General features: G+C 44.1%; 1 protein-coding gene and 1 pseudogene across 1 annotated transcript; one reads left to right on the top strand and one right to left on the bottom strand.

Annotated features, from left to right (window-relative positions):
• Positions 1-3,258: 3,258 nt before the first annotated feature.
• LOC139838180 (uncharacterized) lies at positions 3,259-4,535 on the top strand (annotated as a pseudogene).
• An 11,337-nt stretch (positions 4,536-15,872) lies between these two features.
• On the bottom strand, positions 15,873-18,981 carry LOC127344461 (aldo-keto reductase family 4 member C10). Its single transcript, XM_051370744.2, has 7 exons — positions 18,702-18,981; positions 18,549-18,599; positions 18,387-18,463; positions 18,203-18,290; positions 17,836-18,108; positions 17,525-17,755; positions 15,873-16,154 (listed from the first exon to the last, which is right to left on the bottom strand). The coding sequence occupies exons 1-7, from the start codon at positions 18,813-18,815 to the stop codon at positions 16,071-16,073; spliced, it is 918 nt and encodes a 305-aa protein (XP_051226704.1). The 5' UTR covers positions 18,816-18,981; the 3' UTR covers positions 15,873-16,070.
• Positions 18,982-20,176: the final 1,195 nt, after the last annotated feature.

The following is a 20,176-nucleotide window of genomic DNA, read 5'->3' as shown; positions in this document are numbered from 1 at the left end:
CAACTACAAGTACATGTAACTGAATAATGGATTTGTAACAAGATATCCCTTGTAACAACTTCTAGCGCCTGGTGAGCAATGATAAGAATCCGATCGCAATTATACAACAAAAAAAAACAACCAGCCATCAGATTAGCTTGCTTCTTCAACTCGATCAGCTGCCTTAACTTGTTCATTTTCTTCAGTTCTCCCTTCACTTCCACCACCAGTCCTGCATTGGGAGCATTAGGCATAATCGTAATGGCTCCTCTCTTCGCCGCATTCTCTACAGCAAGTCCCCCCTCCCAAATTGCGCTCCCCAATAGCGCCAATTGATTCCTGCAATTGAAGCCTCTGAACGTACACATCGATCCACTCGAAATGCCTGCATTTTTTCAGGATCTGAAAACAACAACATGAACCCTAAATCCCAAATTCGAGGGAGTAACAAGAAAATCGAGAGAAAACAGAGAAATTGGAGCGAGATCTAACCTTACCCCTCTCTATATGGCAAGCTCTCGCATGCAAGGAACTCACGTCCACGGTTTCCGTTATCGTCCGTCTTACAGATCGACCGCTTTAGAGGCTCCTGGCGTGGGCAGTCAGAGCATCTTGTCAAAGGCACGGGTCCATACTGCGGCCATGAAGAACGGGAGGTCGAAGAGAAATTAGACATCACTCGTCTGCCGGAGAAGGGCTGCCGCTGGCGGAGAAGAAGAACAATGTGGCGCGGGGAAAGAAAGGGGAAGCAATGGCACGGGCACGGGCGCGGGCCTGGCTCGGGCTCCCATTATGCAAAGGTCACCTGGGTAAGCTGTGGGTCCGGCGCGCTAACGTGGACAAGTTGTGGGTCCCACGATGATCTGGATAAGTGGAGACGTATCCACTGCGGGGCACCAACAGCGGCCCCACTTGCTAGCACCAACCAACGGTCAACTAAACGGGAATCCTCCATCCGAGCTCCTTCTGCGGGTTTCAGACAAGGGATTGGGGAAAACTGATGAAAAACTAAGGAGCTGGGGAAAACTGAGTACAACTAAGGACCCGAGGGCACGAAAATAGAAATCCTTTTTTTTTTACCAAAATAGGCACTGCATAGGAATACGACGAATTGAATTTCCGCAGCATAAAGATTATTAAAGGTTTTCGAATTAATGGCTTGATCTCAAATTGAGAAATTCTCAAATTGAGGAGTAGTATGAATTAATGAATGAAGATGAGCTCCGCCACTACATGTCATCGTACCTTTCCGAGATAACAACGTCAACCAGGTGTGTCTTAAGTGCAAAACGGAAGGCGGAAGTAACTTTACCGTCAATAGACTATTGAATACACTATTATATGTTAGACATATTTGACCTAAAGTCCTAAACACTAGCATGAGAATGATTTGGTTACACTACAACAACAATATCAAAGCTTTTTTCCCAAACAAGCTGGGGTAGGCACTGATTTGTTTACAATATCCCCAAATACTATATATACACTGATTTTTTCTATGTAATATTGTAAGTAGACATGACTAAAAAACTAGAATTTTCTATCAAAATATTCTTTAGCATACGACTTAGGCATCCAGATAGGTAAGCATACACACATATATATGCACTATCATTCCAATGACACAAATTAATACGAGAAGATATCTATTTTTTCTTTTATTGTTTCTCACTTCGAGAGGATTCGGTTTGAACCTCTTTTTAAAAGCCAATATGTTAAAAATGTAATTTTTATTACACAATACGATTAAATGTTGGACAACATATTAGATATGACTGTGGATTGATAAAAGAGAGTTATAAACTTGTATATATAATTTTAGTATAAATAATTATATTTATTTAACTCTCCCCAAGATTAAGAATTTGCACATATCTACAACCCTGAATAGGATGAGACACAAAACACCTCTTTTCTAAAATATCTTTGAATCAACACTAGTTCACACAAACACTTAGGTCTCTTTCGTTTCCTCCCAACTCGGCCGGTTGTGGGCCGAGATCCACGCAGTTACACCGGGGTTGGGCCCCCAGGGGTTACATACCGGACCGCGCCAGAAACGTGTCCAGTTAAACCACCCTGGTTTTCTACACCGCCCAATTTTGCTCGAAAACACCTGTTTTGGCTGGTTTTTAGAAACACTAGGGTAGACTCGTGGATTCCATCCGGAGCGCTCGCGACGCTCGCGACGAAACGACAGCGACTCTCGCGACAGCAACAGCGGCGGCGGTGACTTGATCGGGGGGCGGAGTGGACGGCGGCGGAAAGGAGCCCCTCGACGCTGACGCCGCCCTTCCTCGACGCGGACGCCGCCACGGAGCCCGACCAAATCCCTAGCCGGCGGAAGCTCAAGATCTTCCCCTTCCCCGCCTCCGACGCCGGCTGGTAGAGGTAAATCATCTCCTCCTCGTCCCCCCTCCCCCTACGATGTCGTAGTCTGACTTGTTCTTGTTGGTTGGTTCCAGCCCTGATGCGATCTGGCATGGATTTGTCCACGGACATTCATGTTGGGATGGTTTCCTTGATCTGGGAGATGTTGTTGCTTTGCTCGACTAGACTAGAACAATTTGATGCATGCATCCATCCGTGTGTCACTCTAGTCCTAGCAAAATTACCAAATGTTCCTCTGTATGAGACACAAACTGAACCTAGATAAGCTTCTTGTTGCATGAAGAAACGTGAAGCTCTGTTCAATAGAAACTGTGGGAGGACAAACTAATACTGAATCCATATTTTAACTCGCTGATCTAGGACTCATTTGGGTATTTAACCATCTTTGCTCGGTGGTTTTGTAGCATAATTTACTTCTAGCGTTGGTGGTACGTGTGAAGCCACTTGTCTTGGGAGTGAAGCCTGATGGTCTGTATTTTCTAAGTTCAAAGAATACTCTGCACTTTTTAGCACTCGGGTAAAATAGAAGTAAACAAAACAGCTTATCCAATGTACTATCTCGTCCTTGCAAAATAAAATGTATTGTGTCTTAACTGTATTTGTTCGGTCACATCATATTTTCTCTCACCAAAGTATTGTACTACCTCTGTCCAAGAATAAGTAATTCAACTTTTTCTAAATATGGATGTGTCTACACACAAGATTAACCTGTTGAGGCAGTATTAACCTGTTGCTGGGTTGGCAGTACTAATTGATACATTGGATTTCAATATTCAATTTGTTCCTACTTTGTATCTTGAATTTGTTGTGGTATTTACCTGCAATTATACTATGTGTGTTCTCTTTGTGTTTATGGTATTTAAATCTACATCTTTCAAACTAAGGTAGATGGCTTTGAGAATTACGGATCGCATTAGGAAGAGAAGGGAGGAGGAAGAGGAGGATGATGATGATATGGTTCTCTTTCTTTTACCAATGTTGCATCTGTTGGGTGAACCAAAGGAAAAAGTGCCCCGCCATACATCAATTATAAGAGGCGAGGAGGTTGTAAGGGACTTGCTGGAAGGGCACGTAGAAAATTGCCGGGTAGCATTTAGGATGGAGGCTCACATCTTCAAGGCTTTGACTAGTTTTCTTTGATGCGAGAGGTTGGTACGTGATACCAGACTTAGCGTCGAAGAGAAAAACTAGCAGCCTTTCTGTGGATGCTATCCCATAATGCCTCCTACCAGGATCTACAACTCCAGTTCAAGCATAGTAATGACACTTTTCATAACATCATGAATAACTTCTTCAACATCATTCCTGCACTATCGAAGCACTTTCTCAAGCCTCCAAATCCAGCTCGAGTACATCCAAAGATCCGGAACAACCCAAGATTATTTCCTTATTTTCAGGTTTTTACTATACTACTTCAATCTAAATCATATAACCATGAAAATATGTTCTTTTTCACATAGCAAATAATACCTTCTTGGTGTTCTTTACAGAATTGTCTTGGAGCTATTGATGGGACTCATGTTCCCATGAACATTAATGGTGACATAGCCGTGCCATTTAGAAATAGGAAGGGCACACTGAGCCAAATTGTGATGGTGGCATTTGACTTGGACCTAAACTTCACGTTTATTTCTTGTGGTTAGGAGGGTTCTGCGACTGACGCTAGGGTTCTTAGGTCAGCAATTCGCAAAGGGTTTAGAGTACCTGAGGGCAAGTTCTATCTTGTGGATGGTGGGTATGCAAATACTAAATTATTTCTTGCTCCGTATCGTGGTGTTCGATACCATTTGAAGGAGTTTGGCCGTGGTCACCGAGCACCCCAAAACTACCAAGAATTGTTCAATCACCGCCATGCCCTGATACGGAATCATATTGAACGGGATTTGGGAATCATGAAGAAGCGCTTCCCCATTCTAAAGGTTGGAACACATCACACAGTTCAAAACCAAGTAAAGTTGCCGGCTGCTGCTGCAGTGTTGCATAACATCATCCATATGCACAAGGGAGATGAGAGTTGGTTAGATAACCAAAGAGAACTCATACCTGCAGCAAACTATGTTGACCTACCCGATGGTGACCCTCCACAGAATCATCAAGTCAACAATCAAGGCAACCACCTTAGAGATACGATTGCGCAACAAATGTGGGCAGATTACCGACATTAAGTAGTGACATCTGAAACTCATTTTGTGATGTAATAAATTACCAGAATCGGAGTTCTTTTGCTTTCATGTGATGTAATATGAACTTCTATACTTATGTAATTTATAAGAAAGTAGTTCATGTGAACTTATTTTGTGATGCAATAAAGTACCAGATTTGGACTTCTTTTGATTTCATGTTATGTAACAAAATATGTCTTGTTGCTTGTATCATTAATATTTTTAGGGGTCACCATGTCGACTATGACAACTGTCAGACGATCTCCAAGGCTAGAGAACTCGAAAAATACCCAACAGAGTGGAGTAGCGTTAATGGTGGGAATGCAAGTCAAAGGTGGGGTAATAAAAAAGAGTAGAGCATCGTCAAAGGTTGGAACCAAAGGTGCGTGCTTTTTATTACATTACACGACTGAAATGCTTTTACTACTGCTCAATGTTCTTTAATATGATTTCATTGTCAACCTGACAAGCTCACTGTAACTTGTAGTGTATATTCAGTCGAGTCGTCAAGTTTCTACTCATATCTTGAAAATCTTGTCAAACAGCTAGGGCTTCTTGGAATGCAGAAATGGAAAAGGTTCTTGTGGAGTTGCTCCATGAGCACCATTGTCCTCAATATAAGGGTCAGAATGGATGGTCCACCGATGTTTGGAACAGAATTACCTAGAAATTCCATGAGAAGCACCCGTATGTGAGTTACACACAGGGACAAATACAAGACAAATAAAAGGAGATGAAAAGAGAATACAAGATGCTGAAGGAGGCTAGACAGCAGAGTGGGGTTTCATGGAGTGAGAAACGATGTATGATTGAAGCTGATCAAGAGCTGGACAACCTCATCATTGTAAGATTGATTGTTTTGCTACTTACATGATTCCATCCATTCTTCTTTACAGTATGCATCACTAATGTGTTCTTTTCTGTTATGCAGTCATTCCCTAAGATTGGGAAGTTCCGTAGCAACAAGGCTTTTCCGCTTTTTAATGCCTTGGGAGAGCTATACGATGGGAAGCTTGCAGAGGGAACTTACAACTTTACTTCCACTGAACCAACACAACCAACACAAGTGGACTTCAATCCCGAGGTCAGTTCTGTAGAGGCTACACATTCCTATCCTGATGTAGAGATCACAGTGCATGTTCTGGATGATACACAAGGAGGGATGCAAGAGGCTAGTCTGCTAGACAACCTTGCTGGGAACATTGCTAGGAACGAGGAGGCTCAACCCACGGTGTCTGCTGCACCATCAACTAGCACTGAAAATGAACCCAAGAAACGTCGGACAAATGGAGATGTTGCTGCTATGATGGAAAAATACATTGAGATTAAGTCGAAGCAGATCGATAGTAAGCAGATCGAGGCCGTGGATGAATAGTCCATCAAGAACTGTGTTGCTAGGCTGAACACAATGGCGGTCTCATGAGAGGAGAAGGTCAAAGCCCTAAAAGTTTTTAAGAATGCAGACAACGCGAGCTCTTCATTTGCATTGATGCGGATACTGCTCTGATGTGGCTGGGAGATGAAATGGCTTAGGAAAGGTAAAAATCTCTTTTTTTCCTTTCTTTCATTTGCGTTGATCATGAGAAGCATGTTACAGACCATGGGATGTTTTACTGTCAGCTTTTTATCTAATTCATCTTCTAATTGCCAAGCAGATAGATTGTAGCTGTGATGGGTTTTTTCTTCTCTTTTATCTGATCTTCAAGTCTCCTGGGCTAAATTATGCCATTATGCTACATTCAGATTATGCCATGATGCTTTAGATCAAAGTATGGTGTGATGCAACTCTTACTGCTTGATTTCACATGTCTTGTGAAAATGAGATGCTAAGAAAAAGAGAGGAATGAGGAGCTGAGTTGCCAAATCATCCTTCCAGTTGAAGAGTTCAAGAAGGACCTTGTGGACCAGAGAACTTGATGCTTCATGCTTCAAACTGAACAAATTGATATTTATGTTTGTGTTATTGTAATAAGATGATGACTCTCTTTCAGAGCACTTGATGATTCATGCTTCAAACTGAACAAATTGATATTTATGTTTGTGTTATTGTGATAAGCTGATGACTCTCTTTCAGAGCACTTGATGTGTATTTTGTTTGAGATAACAATTTTACTGAAATCGAATTTTCATTGTCACCGAAAATTGATTCAAAGTTGCTATGAAGTAATTATTATCTGATGTCTGCACTAACGAGCTGATGCTGCTTGTCCATTGCCGCTGCCTGACTGCTAGGCGTTGTTGCTGCTACCTATGTGCATCGGCGCTGCTGCTGCTAGGCGCTGCGTGTGCTGCTGCTAGCTGCTAGGCGTTCGGGATTAACCGAATGAGCATTAGGGACCAGAATCCGGCGGGGAGAGGGTTGGTCGGATTGGGGTGACATGATGGGATCACCCAAATACACGGGTGGTTACTTCCCTGCGCGGATTGATCCCGCAGGAACCGAACGAGGCCTTAGAGTTGTCTCGTTCAGCATGTGCACGTCATGTTGAGAAAGTTACCTCAAGTGAGAAATGTAAAACTAGAACATCAGGTGGACCTGTGAAGAATTAATTAGATAGAGTCGTCGGAGTATATATACTAGTATTGTGCTACTTGCTAATGGGTATAATTGGAATTAAGTGGAGTGTAAGAAAATTTGTAACTATTTTTTTTGTTAAAATATATGCACATGTGATACGTCTCCGACGTATCGATAATTTCTTATGTTCCATGCCACATTATTGATGTTATCTACATGTTTTATGCATACTTTATGTCATATTCGTGCATTTTCTGGAACTAACCTATTAACAAGATGCCGAAGTGCCAGTTCCTGTTTTCTGCTGTTTTTGGTTTCAGAAATCCTAGTAACGAAATATTCTCGGAATCGGACGAAATCAACGCCAAAGTTCCTATTTTCATCGGAAGCATCCAGAACACCCGGGAAGGATCAGAGGGGAGCCCTGGGGGCCCCACACCACACCCCGGCGCGGCCAGGGGGGCCGCGCCCCCCTATAGTGTGGGCCCCCCAGAAGCCCTCCTGCGCCGCCTCTCCGCCTATATAAAGCCCCTGACCTAAAAACCTCGATGCGTTCGACGAAAACCACAGAAACCTTCCAGAGCCGCCGCCATCGCGAGGCCAAGATCTGGGGGACAGGAGTCTCTGTTCCGGCACGCTGCCGGAACGGGGAAGTGCCCCCGGAAGGCTTCTCCATCAACACCGCTGCCATCTCCACCGCCATCTTCATCACCGCTGCTGCTCCCATGAGGAGGGAGTAGTTCTCCATCGAGGCTCGGGGCTGTACCGGTAGCTATGTGGTTCATCTCTCTTCCATGTACCTCAATACAATAATCTCATGAGCTGCTTTACATGATTGAGATTCATATGAGTTTTGTATCACTATTCATCTATGTGCTACTCTAGCAATGTTATTAAAGTAGTCCTATTCCTCCTGCACGTGTGTAAAGGTGACAGTGTGTGCACCGTGTTAGTACTTGGTTTATGCTATGATCATGATCTCTTGTAGATTGCGAAGTTAACTATTGCTATGATAATATTGATGTGATCTATTCCTCCTACATATGCATGAAGGTGACAGTGTGCATGCTATGTTAGTACTTGGTTTAATCTGTTGATCTATCTTACACTAAAGGTTACTAAAATATGAGCATTATTGTGGAGCTTGTTAACTCCGGCATTGAGGGTTCGTGTAATCCTACGCAATGTGTTCATCATCCAACAAAAGTGTAGAGTATGCATTTATCTATTCTGTTATGTGATCAATGTTGAGAGTGTCCACTAGTGAAAGTGTAATCCCTAGGCCTTGTTCCTAAATACTGCTGCGTTACTACTGCTTGTTCTTTGTTTCTTTGTGTTACTACTGTGCAATACTACCACCATCAACTACACGCCAGCAAGCTATTTTACGGCACCGTTGCTCTTGCTCATACTTATTCATACCACCTGTATTTTACTATCTCTTCGCCGAACTAGTGCACCTATTTGGTGTGTTGGGGACACAAGAGACTTCTTGCTTTGTGGTTGCAGGGTTGCATGAGAGGGATATCTTTGACCTCTTCCTCCCTGAGTTCGATAAACCTTGGGTGATCCACTTAAGGGAAAACTTGCTGCTGTTCTACAAACCTCTGCTCTTGGAGGCCCAACACTGTCTACAGGAAAGGAGGGGGAACGTAGACATCAAGCACTTTTCTGGCGCCGTTGCCGGGGAGGAAGGGTAAAAGGCACTCATACTTCGGTTCCAGGTAAAGTACTTTTCTGGCGCCATTGTGTTTGTGCTCGAAGCTATTTCCTTTAGATCCTGCAATTGCAACTTTTTGTTTCTTGTTTACACTAGTAAGGCATAATGGACAACATCTGTGAGCTCTTTGTACTATTTCCTGAGTCAAGACATGAATGGTTTAATGCGAAAATTAAAAAACCCATGGAACATATTAGCATGAACACATTGAACACCATTGTTGCTAATGATATGGAAAATTCTAAGCTTGGGGAAGCTGGTTTTCATGATCTTTTTAGTCCCCCAAGCATTGAGGAGAAAATTTTCTTTGATGATACTTTGCCTCCTATTTATGATGATTACAATGATATTGGTCTTTTAGTGCCGCCTACTATGGAGAGTAATTTTTATGATGATTATACTATGCCTCCTACACTTGATGAGAATAATAATGATAGCTACTTTGTTGAATTTGCTCCCACTACAACTAATAAAATTGATTATGCCTATGTGGAGAGTAATAATTTTATGCATGAGACTCATGATAAGAATGCTTTATGTGATAGTTATATTGTTGAGTTTGCTAATGTTGCTACTGAAAGTTATTATGAGAGAGGAAAATATGGTTGTAGAAATTTTCATATTACTAAAACACCTCTCTATGTGCTGAAATTTTTGAAGCTACACTTGTTCTATCTTCCTATGCTTGTTACTTTGCTCTTCATGAACTTGTTTATTTAAAAGATTCCTATGCATAGGAAGCATGTTAGACTTAAATATGTTTTGTATTTGCTTCTTGATGCTCTCTTTTGCTTCAAATACTATTTCTTGCGAGTGCATCATTAAAACTGCTGAGCCCATCTTAATGGCTATAAAGAAAAGAACTTCTTGGGAGATAACCCATGTGTTATTTTGCTACAGTACTTTGTTTTATATTTGTGTCTTGGAAGTTGTTTACTACTGTAGCAACCTCTCCTTATCTTAGTTTTGTGTTTTGTTGTGCCAAGTAAAGCCGTTGATAGAAAAGTAAGTACTAGATTTGGATTACTGCGCAGTTCCAGATTTCTTTGCTGTCACGAATCTGGGTCCACCTCCCTGTAGGTAGCTCAGAAAATTAAGCCAATTTACGAGCATGATCCTCAGATATGTACGCAACTTTCATTCAATTTGAGCATTTTCATTTGAGCAAGTCTGGTGCCATTTTAAAATTCGTCAATACGAACTGTTCTGTTTTGACAGATTCTGCCTTTTATTTCGCATTGCCTCTTTTGCTATGTTGGATGAATTTCTTTGATCCACTAATGTCCAGTAGCATTATGCAATGTCCAGAAGTGTTAAGAATGATTGTGTCACCTCTGAATATGTTAATTTTTATTGTGCACTAACCCTCTAATGAGTTGTTTCGAGTTTGGTGTGGAGGAAGTTTTCAAGGATCAAGAGAGGAGTATGATGCAACATGATCAAGGAGAGTGAAAGCTCTAAGCTTGGGGATGCCCCGGTGGTTCATCCCTGCATATTCTAAGAAGACTCAAGCGTCTAAGCTTGGGGATGCCCAAGGCATCCCCTTCTTCATCGACAACATTATCAGGTTCCTCTCCTGAAACTATATTTTTATTCAGTCACATCTTATGTACTTTACTTGGAGCGTCTGTTTGTTTTTGTTTTTGTTTGTGTTTGAATAAATTGGATTACATCATGCTTGTGTGGGAGAGAGACACGCTCCGTTGTAGCATATGGACAAGTATGTCCTTGGTTTCTACTCATAGTATTCATGGCGAAGTTTCTCCTTCGTTAAATTGTTATATGGTTGGAATTGGAAAATGATACATGTAGTAATTGCTATAAATGTTTTGGGTAATGTGATACTTGGCAATTGTTGTGCTCATGATTAAGCTCTTGCATCATATGCTTTGCACCCATTAATGAAGAAATACATAGAGCATGCTAAAATTTGGTTTGCATATTTGGTTTCTCTAAGGTCTAGATAATTTCTAGTATTGAGTTTGAACAACAAGGAAGACGGTGTAGAGTCTTATAATGTTTTCAATATGTCTTTTATGTGAGTTTTGCTGCACCGGTTCATCCTTGTGTTTGTTTCAAATAAACCTTGCTAGCCTAAACCTTGTATCGAGAGGGAATACTTCTCATGCATCCAAAATACTTGAGCCAACCACTATGCCATTTGTGTCCACCATACCTACCTACTACATGGTATTTTCCGCCATTCCAAAGTATATTGCTTGAGTGCTACCTTTAAAATTCCATCATTCACCTTTGCAATATATAGCTCATGGGACAAATAGCTTAAAAACTATTGTGGTATTGAATATGTAATTATGCACTTTATCTCTTATTAAGTTGCTTGTTGTGCGATAACCATGTTTACTGGGGACGCCATCAACTACTCTTTGTTGAATATCATGTGAGTTGCTATGCATGTTCGTCTTGTCTGAAGTAAGAGCGATCTACCACCTTATGGTTAAGCATGCATATGTTAGAGAAGAACATTGGGCCGCTAACTAAAGCCATGCTCCATGGTGGAAGTTTCAGTTTTGGACATATATCCTCAATCTCAAATGAGAAAATTATTAATTGTTGTTACATGCTTATGCATAAAAGGGGAGTCCATTATCTGTTGTCTATGTTGTCCCGGTATGGATGTCTAAGTTGAAGAATAATCAATAGCGAGAAATCCAATGCGAGCTTTCTCCTTAGACCTTTGTACAGGCGGCATAGAGGTACCCCTTTGTGACACTTGGTAAAAACAGTGCATTGTGATGATCCGGTAGTCCAAGCTAATTAGGACAAGGTGCGGGCACTATTAGTACACTATGCATGAGGCTTGCAACTTATAAGATATAATTTACATGATGCATATGCTTTATTACTACCGTTGACAAAATTGTTTCATGTTTTCAAAATCAAAGCTCTAGCACAAATATAGCAATCGATGCTTTTCCTCTATGGAGGACCATTCTTCTACTTTTCAATGTTGAGTCAGTTCACCTATTTCTCTCCACCTCAAGAAGCAAACACTTGTGTGAACTGTGCATTGATTCCTACATATTTGCTTATTGCACTTATTATGTTACTCTATGTTGACAATATCCATGAGATATACATGTTACAAGTTGAAAGCAACCGCTGAAACTTAATCTTCTTTTGTGTTGCTTCAATGCCTTTACTTTGAATTATTGCTTTATGAGTTAACTCTTATGCAAGACTTATTGATGCTTGTCTTGAAGTGCTATTCATGAAAAGTCTTTGCTTTATGATTCAGTTGTTTACTCATGTCATTACCATTGTTTTGATCGCTGCATTCACTACATATGCTTTACAAATAGTATGATCAAGTTTATGATGGCATGTCACTCCAGAAATTATCTGTGTTATCGTTTTACCTGCTCGGGACGAGCAGAACTAAGCTTGGGGATGCTGATACGTCTCCGACGTATCGATAATTTCTTATGTTCCATGCCACATTATTGATGTTATCTACATGTTTTATGCACACTTTATGTCATATTCGTGCATTTTCTGGAACTAACCTATTAACAAGATGCCGAAGTGCCAGTTCCTGTTTTCTGCTGTTTTTGGTTTCAGAAATCCTAGTAACGAAATATTCTCGGAATCGGACGAAATCAACGCCAAAGTTCCTATTTTCATCGGAAGCATCCAGAACACCCGGGAAGGATCAGAGGGGAGCACTGGGGGCCCCACACCACACCCCGGCGCGGCCAGGGGGGCGCCCCCCCTATAGTATGGGCCCCCCAGAAGCCCTCCTGCGCCGCCTCTCCGCCTATATAAAGCCCCTGACCTAAAAACCTCGATGCGTTCGACGAAAACCACAGAAACCTTCCAGAGCCGCCGCCATCGCGAGGCCAAGATCTGGGGGACAGGAGTCTCTGTTCCGGCACGCTGCCGGAACGGGGAAGTGCCCCCGGAAGGCTTCTCCATCAACACCGCTGCCATCTCCACCGCCATCTTCATCACCGCTGCTGCTCCCATGAGGAGGGAGTAGTTCTCCATCGAGGCTCGGGGCTGTACCGGTAGCTATGTGGTTCATCTCTCTTCCATGTACCTCAATACAATAATCTCATGAGCTGCTTTACATGATTGAGATTCATATGAGTTTTGTATCACTATTCATCTATGTGCTACTCTAGCAATGTTATTAAAGTAGTCCTATTCCTCCTGCACGTGTGTAAAGGTGACAGTGTGTGCACCGTGTTAGTACTTGGTTTATGCTATGATCATGATCTCTTGTAGATTGCGAAGTTAACTATTGCTATGATAATATTGATGTGATCTATTCCTCCTACATATGCATGAAGGTGACAGTGTGCATGCTATGTTAGTACTTGGTTTAATCTGTTGATCTATCTTACACTAAAGGTTACTAAAATATGAGCATTATTGTGGAGCTTGTTAACTCCGGCATTGAGGGTTCGTGTAATCCTACGCAATGTGTTCATCATCCAACAAAAGTGTAGAGTATGCATTTATCTATTCTGTTATGTGATCAATGTTGAGAGTGTCCACTAGTGAAAGTGTAATCCCTAGGCCTTGTTCCTAAATACTGCTGCGTTACTCGCTTGTTTCTTGCTTTCACTGTGTTACTACTGCTACAATACTACCACCATCAACTACACGCCAGCAAGCTATTTTCTGGCACCGTTGCTACTGCTCATACTTATTCATACCACCTGTATTTCACTATCTCTTCGCCGAACTAGTGCACCTATTTGGTGTGTTGGGGACACAAGAGACTTCTTGCTTTGTGGTTGCAGGGTTGCATGAGAGGGATATCTTTGACCTCTTCCTCCCTGAGTTCGATAAACCTTGGGTGATCCACTTAAGGGAAAACTTGCTGCTGTTCTACAAACCTCTGCTCTTGGAGGCCCAACACTGTCTACAGGAAAGGAGGGGGAACGTAGACATCAACATGCATATCTTTTGATCTATGATAGTTGAATAAGTTACATTAGCCTCTGAAAGAATAGTTATACTAGTAATAGTGCACATGCAATGCACATTTTGTGAAGAAAAAAATAATTTTTAATAAATATATAGCAAACAAAAGATATACTTCCCATTTTTTCGATAAAGAGTATATATTAATATCTTGAAGATACCAATTACACCCAGCCTCTGCAACAACGCATTGCCCTAGCGGCACTACGGATGCACACAGCCTGAAAAGAAAGAAGAATTACAAAAAAGAAAAGTCCCGCTACAGCAATCTATGCCTTGAAACAACGGCACTAACACCACCAAGACAACACCAGAAGTTCAGTTTCTCCAAAAGCGACGCCTCCAAGAAGGAAACAGCACCAATGCCATCGTCGCCCGATCATAGATCTTAGGTTTTCACCCTGAAGAAAATCCTCACTCTCAAAACAATACCTTCAACAAGGTTATTGCCAGCACAACCAATTAAGGTCAGACCTTAGATTTTCACCCTGAGAGGTAAGACTTTGAACTTCTCTTGTGTAGTCGCCCCCACTTGCATACCGTTGCTTCAAGTCACAAATCACCAAGCCAATTCCTCATCGCCACCCAGACTCGAACCACCATAGCTAGTCCCCAGATCTTGACTTTCATGTCATTCTCTGCCAGCATCATAGAACGAAAACATGCTCCATGATATTAACGGCCAGTAGAGCTTCGAAGCGCTCCCTCTGAAACCAAACGGCCAGAGAAAAACACGGGTGCGCACGACCGAATTCCACCCGATCCAGCAATCTCCAGGCATGTCGTCCATTTGGAGTTCGCCGGCGGAGCTTTCCGGAACTCGACAGTCCAGCCAGATCGTGGAAGACACACAACTAGCGGATCAACATCTTGGCGCGAATTGGAATCCTAGGACAGCCACCTTTATGTGGTCGGACCAGCAGCCCCCTCGCCGCCGGCCGGCTTCCGGCGAGAATGTGTGCCGCAGCAGGCTGATGGACGGGGCAGAGAGAGGGACAACCGCCCCGAACCCCCAAACCACCACCACTGCCGACCGCCGCCACAAGCCGCCTCACAGAGAGGCGCCCGAGCCGGCCCATGCGGGCCTAGATCGGAGCCGCCACCCCACAGCACCCGCTGCGCCAGACCACCGCCCCTGGGAACAAGGGCAGCCACCACCCTCCTGGAGCCGCCAGGACCGCTGCCGTCGCAGGTCCCTACGCCGCCGCCGCCGCAGCAACAGCGCCGCCACGCCCCTGCCGCGCGACGCCCCGACCCAGCGGTATCGGCCCGCGCCGAGCTCACCGCGTGAGGGAGAGGAAGGGCCCCGCCGCCGCCCGCAACCGGCCTTTGGCCGGCGGCGCCATCCGGCGGCGGCGAGGAGAGGGAGGGGGTGGGGGAGGGACGAGGGCCGGCGGCTAGGGTTTCTCTCCTGTCGCCCGCGGGAGCGACGAGGAGATATACTTCCCATAAAATATGTATGCCATATATTTCGATTGTGATAAAGTTTATTGACTTATAGTGACTTATAGTCCATCCACTCCAATATACGATACATGTAAACTATTCATTACATTTACGGTAGCAAATATACGATACATGTAAACTATTGGTTACCTTTACCGTAGCAAACTCACTTCCTGATAAATTGTAGTTAAAACAAGCAATTGTATGTTGAATTGGTTTTGTGTTGACATCCTTTCCAAACATGAACATAAAATATAGTGCATGCCATCTACTCACAGTAGAAGTTGACCATATATCTCAGCAATAGACAATCCAATTATTACAAGGATGCCCTTATTACATCAACACGTGACGTCCATCTAAAAGAGCCACATGTTTTTTTTCTGAAGATGGAGATTCAACAACCACCAATTATTCTCAAAACGCTACTCTGGGTTTAGAGATTTCTTTCGGGTGAACAAGTGTATTTTGTTTCTTTTGGATAAACCTTGATCCACGCCAGCTTCAGAACACCTTTTTTTTAGGGGTGCTTCAGAACACCTAATCTCAAAGCTTCTCTGAAGTCTGAACACATTCAGAGAGGAATGCAAAGCAGTATGGAGGAATTACAGTAAGCTGTATCTTTTTGTACTTGTGATGTGGAGGCACGCTTCGCTTAATTCACTTGATTGTTTTTATTTGTGTCCTTAAGAAAACCTTGATATGAAGTTATGAACTGCCTCATATCATATTGCAGTGTATTTGCTACGCTGTCGGTTGCAGCTAACTAATGATGGAGGGAGATACGGCAGCCTCTTCTTACAAGCATTGTTTATCCAACTTTCCACTTTTTATTAGCCTTCGATAATTGCTCATCATTTGTTAGATTTCTCCATCAGTTTGACATCAGTGCTGTCTTCTTTCAGATTTCTCCATCGAAGAGCTCTTCGTAGGTTTTGTAAACGCTCTTCGGGTGCACAAATGAATCTCCTTTGATTTGCTTAGCCTGTTTCAGAATGAGCAATGAAGAAGACATGCATCAGTAAAACTTCTATAAGGTCTATAATAAATGCAGTCAGGCTGATAGTGGTATGCTTAATCATTGTAACGATAAACTAACCAGCAGTAGGTTTATCTTATGAAATGCACATTAGGAAATGTCAACATTGTAGCAAGAAATGGAAACATTTTCTGCACCTCAAAGGCTCACACAACTAAGAGCATCTCCACTCGTCCCCCCGAACAGGCCCCCGGCGAGCGTTTTTTCCATCCGGACGGCGTAATTCGGCCCAGTCGCGCCCCCGGTTCCTCGTTTTCGTCCGGATTTGGGCCTAAATCCATCTGGCGATCCCACGACATCCCCGGCCCCCCGGGGAGCGCTCGGGGACTCCGGACGAAGCGAAAGCGCGCGTGGCCCCAACTTGTCGGCGACAATGGCCTCCGATCTACGGCAAAACCCTCGTCTTCCCGATCTACGGCAAAACCCTCGTCTTCCCGATCTACGGCAATACCCTCGTCGAACGAAAGCTTTGAACTCTCAATTGGTGCAACATAGATAGATTATATATATATTTCGAATATAATTCGAATAAACATAAGAATTACATATAAAAACTAAAAAACTAAACTACTTCTTCTTCTTCTTAGAAGGCCCCGCCTCATCGTCGTCGCGGCGACGCTTCCGGCTCGCCACCTCCTCGTCGGAGGAAGTTGAGTCCTCCTCGTCGTCCTCATCTTCGTCCTCCTCCTCCTGCTCCTCCTCCTGCTCCTGCTCCTCCTCCTCTTCCTCGGCCTCTTCCTCGGCCTGCTCCACGGCCTCTTCGTCCTCCTCCTCGTCGTCCAACTCGTCCTCGCTGGCCGGCGGGGGGGAATCGTCGCTGCTGGACGATGCAGCTGCATCCCACCAATGGCGCCATCCAGGCGGCTTCCCCTCGCTGTCGGTGTCCGATGGCCAAGAGATATCGCTCATGGTTGACGGAGGATGGTGACGAGAGAACAGATGAATGGCGTCGCCCGTCGAAAACCGTATATGTAGGTCTCTCGACGACAGAGAGCGCCGGTTGCTCTTCCCCGGAGTTCGTGCTCCATTACGGCGGTTCTCGCATCGAGGCCACTTCGACCGTTCCCGACGAGTCGTTCCGGCTCTCCAGTCCACTTCGCGACGGTTCAATGCGTCGAGGGAACTCCGACGATTGCCCTTCCCGGTGACTGCGCCGTCGCTATGCACGCGGTGGGTGCGCGTCCATGGGCTCGCGGCTGGGAAAATGGGCCTCCCCAGGCCAAAAACTACATCCATCCGGCGCTAAATTTCGCCGGATTTGGGCGTGGGGAGCCCAAACGAGTGGGGATGCTCTAACTGAGATGTTGAGTACTTGCCTGTTTGATTTCAGAAAGCTTGGCGCACAGTTCTTCAGGAATAGACCAGTCAAACAGATCAATGTTCTCCTTCAACCTCGATGCGTTGGCACTCTTGGGAAGCACACTCTGACCCTGCTGAAGACCCCAGCGCAGAGCAATCTGCGCTGGAGTTTTCCCCAAACTCTCGGCTATCGACAACACCACCGGATTACTCGCGACGTCTTTCATCCTGCCCAAAGGTGCGTACGCCTACGGATCGAAAGCACATGATCACAACACTCCCAGTGTTACAGGCAGATAATTAATCTCAGAAACGCATGCAGACTTACTGACAGATGAACTCCACTGGAGCGGCAAAACGCTCTCAGTTTCGCCTGCTGCCAGCCGAGGTGGCACTCGACCTGATCGACGGCCGGAGGGACACGGGCGACGCCAAGCAGATCACCCAGCTTCTTGGATGAGAAATTGCTGACGCCGATCGCGCGAGCTTTGCCTGAATCGTACAGCTGCTCCATTGCCTGCCAGGTCTTGGGTATGTCAGGCTGGACAAAGTTCTCGGGGCTGATCTCGGTGCCTTTCTTGACCTGGAATGGCCAGTGGATCTGCAGAGACACCAGAGGAATCACTTGTCAGCAGGAAAGAGAGGTCAATCTGGTGTTTCGTTTGCATGATCATGATCACGCCTGACGAATTTACCAGATACAGATCCACATAATCCAACTGCAGGTCGTCCAGCGTGCTGTCGATTGCAGGTGCAACGTCTTCAGGCGCGAGATCACTACACCTATACAGAAAGGGGGATGATTAAAATTTCAGAACGATGTGCTGAGCATTTTAGTGTTCAGAACTCGAGGTCACTGTAAAGAAATTCTACTAGTACCATATCTTGGAGGTGATGAAAAGGTCTTCTCGCCTGACCACGCCATCGGCCAAGACCTTCTTCAGAGCAACACCAATCTAACAACACACAAAGCTACTCGTAAATCAAAGGTGTGAAATTGCAGTAGTAGCATGTGATTTACAGGGTGTTTTGCTAACTAACCTCCTTCTCGTTCTTGTACATCGGCGCGCAGTCGATGTGCCGGTACCCTGCCTGCCATCACCAATTCACCATACGCCGATAGCAAGCAAAACATGCATGTCAGTCAGTAAACAAGCTGAGAACGGTAAGTGGGCGTGCAGGTAAGGCAAAGACCTTGACGGCGGCGCCGATCACGTCGGTGACGACCCCCGGAGCGGCCTTGTAGGTGCCGAGGCCCACGGAGGGGACGCGGGCGCCGGTGTTCAGCGTGAAGTCGGCGGCGGCCATCCTCCGGTTGCTGGCTGCTTGCTTTGCACCCGCTTCGCTCTCTCTCGCGCGCGCGCCGCCGACCGCCGCGAGCGTGACACGGTCACACGGATGGGGAGATGCCGGAAGAAAACAAAAGCGGGACGCGAGCTCGAAGATGCAAAGCGATAGCCGGCTAGGTAGGCGACCGGGGACGCGTCCCGATCATACCAGTCACACCCGGCGTGCTAAAGCCCAACGAGATGCGGACACGGGACCCGCATGTCATTGCACATTTGCGCTAAGCTCAAGCGCATTCTTTTAGGAAATCACTTGTAATCCGCCGACCGATCCGGGCAAGAAAATCGGTCGTCACTCCCGCGCGCCGAAACGCGGAACGTCTCAGCTTATACGGAGTAGGTTCTGTGCGCGTGCAGTTAGGGCCTGTTTAGTTCCCAGCCACACTTTGCTAAGCCAAAGTTTGGCAATTTGGCATGTGTTTGGTTCTTGCCACACTTTAGAGCCGCCACACATCACTATCCATATGGCCCACTTATCATAGAGTGAATTTTTGCCAACTTTACCACACTTTGTGACTTCCAAAATCCTAGCCACACTTTTGTGGCTGCCACACTTGCCAAAATTAGGCTTGATAAAGTGTGACTGGGAACCAAACAGACCCTTAGTGCTTTATCTTCTTTTTTCTGTCGTGCGGCCATTCCAACCTAGTGATGCATGCAAGCGGACCAGGTTACTAGTAGCTTTCTTGTTTACTATTGATGATGCATGCATAGGCTTGCTAGCCTTTTCTGCACGCACTCAGGCGCAGCTTGCTACTTTTTGGCGCTTGGAAATTGTTAATGTTGTGTTGTTCACTCTTTTTGTACACCCCCAACTTTTTTTATTGGATTCACCAGTGATTATTATTGTAAATATATCAGCGATTTGTTGTAACGATATCTTGGCACCATAAATATTAGTTTTTGATTTCCTATTTTGTTGAAATTATTGTTTACTATTGTTGTAAACACCTAATATTTATGTGGAATTTATTTTAAATTATTGTTGAAAATACATTAGTGATTTTATTGTAAACATATGAAACGGTTGCCTTTTTAATAAAATCATTGTTTACTATTTGTTGTAAACACCTAACATTTTTGTTGTATTTATATTTAATCATTCTTGTAAATACACAATTCATTTTATTGTAAAGATATGAAAAATGTTAATTTTCTGTTGAAATCATTGTTTACTATTTGTTGTAAACACCTAACTTTTTGTTGTATTTAATTTTAATTATTGTTGTAAATACACATGATTTTATTGTAAAGATATAAAATTGGTGCTTTTCTATTGAAATCATTATTTACTATTTGTTGTAAAGACCTACTATTACTATA

Source organism: Lolium perenne, chromosome 3 (genome assembly GCF_019359855.2).
Source record: "Lolium perenne isolate Kyuss_39 chromosome 3, Kyuss_2.0, whole genome shotgun sequence".
NCBI lineage: Eukaryota > Viridiplantae > Streptophyta > Magnoliopsida > Poales > Poaceae > Lolium > Lolium perenne.
Note: the sequence above shows the minus strand (reverse complement) of the source record. Positions and strands in the feature narration are given on the sequence as shown.

Excerpts from the sequence above, each read along its gene's own strand:
- LOC127344461 (XM_051370744.2), bottom strand. The coding sequence starts at position 18,815 with ATGGCCGCCGCCGACTTCACGCTGAACACCGGCGCCCGCGTCCCCTCC. Across the intron at positions 18,600-18,701 it reads TGATCGGCGCCGCCGTCAAG|GCAGGGTACCGGCACATCGA; the intron begins GTCTTTGCCTTA and ends TGGTGATGGCAG. Across the intron at positions 18,109-18,202 it reads ATTATGTGGATCTGTATCTG|ATCCACTGGCCATTCCAGGT; the intron begins GTAAATTCGTCA and ends GTGTCTCTGCAG.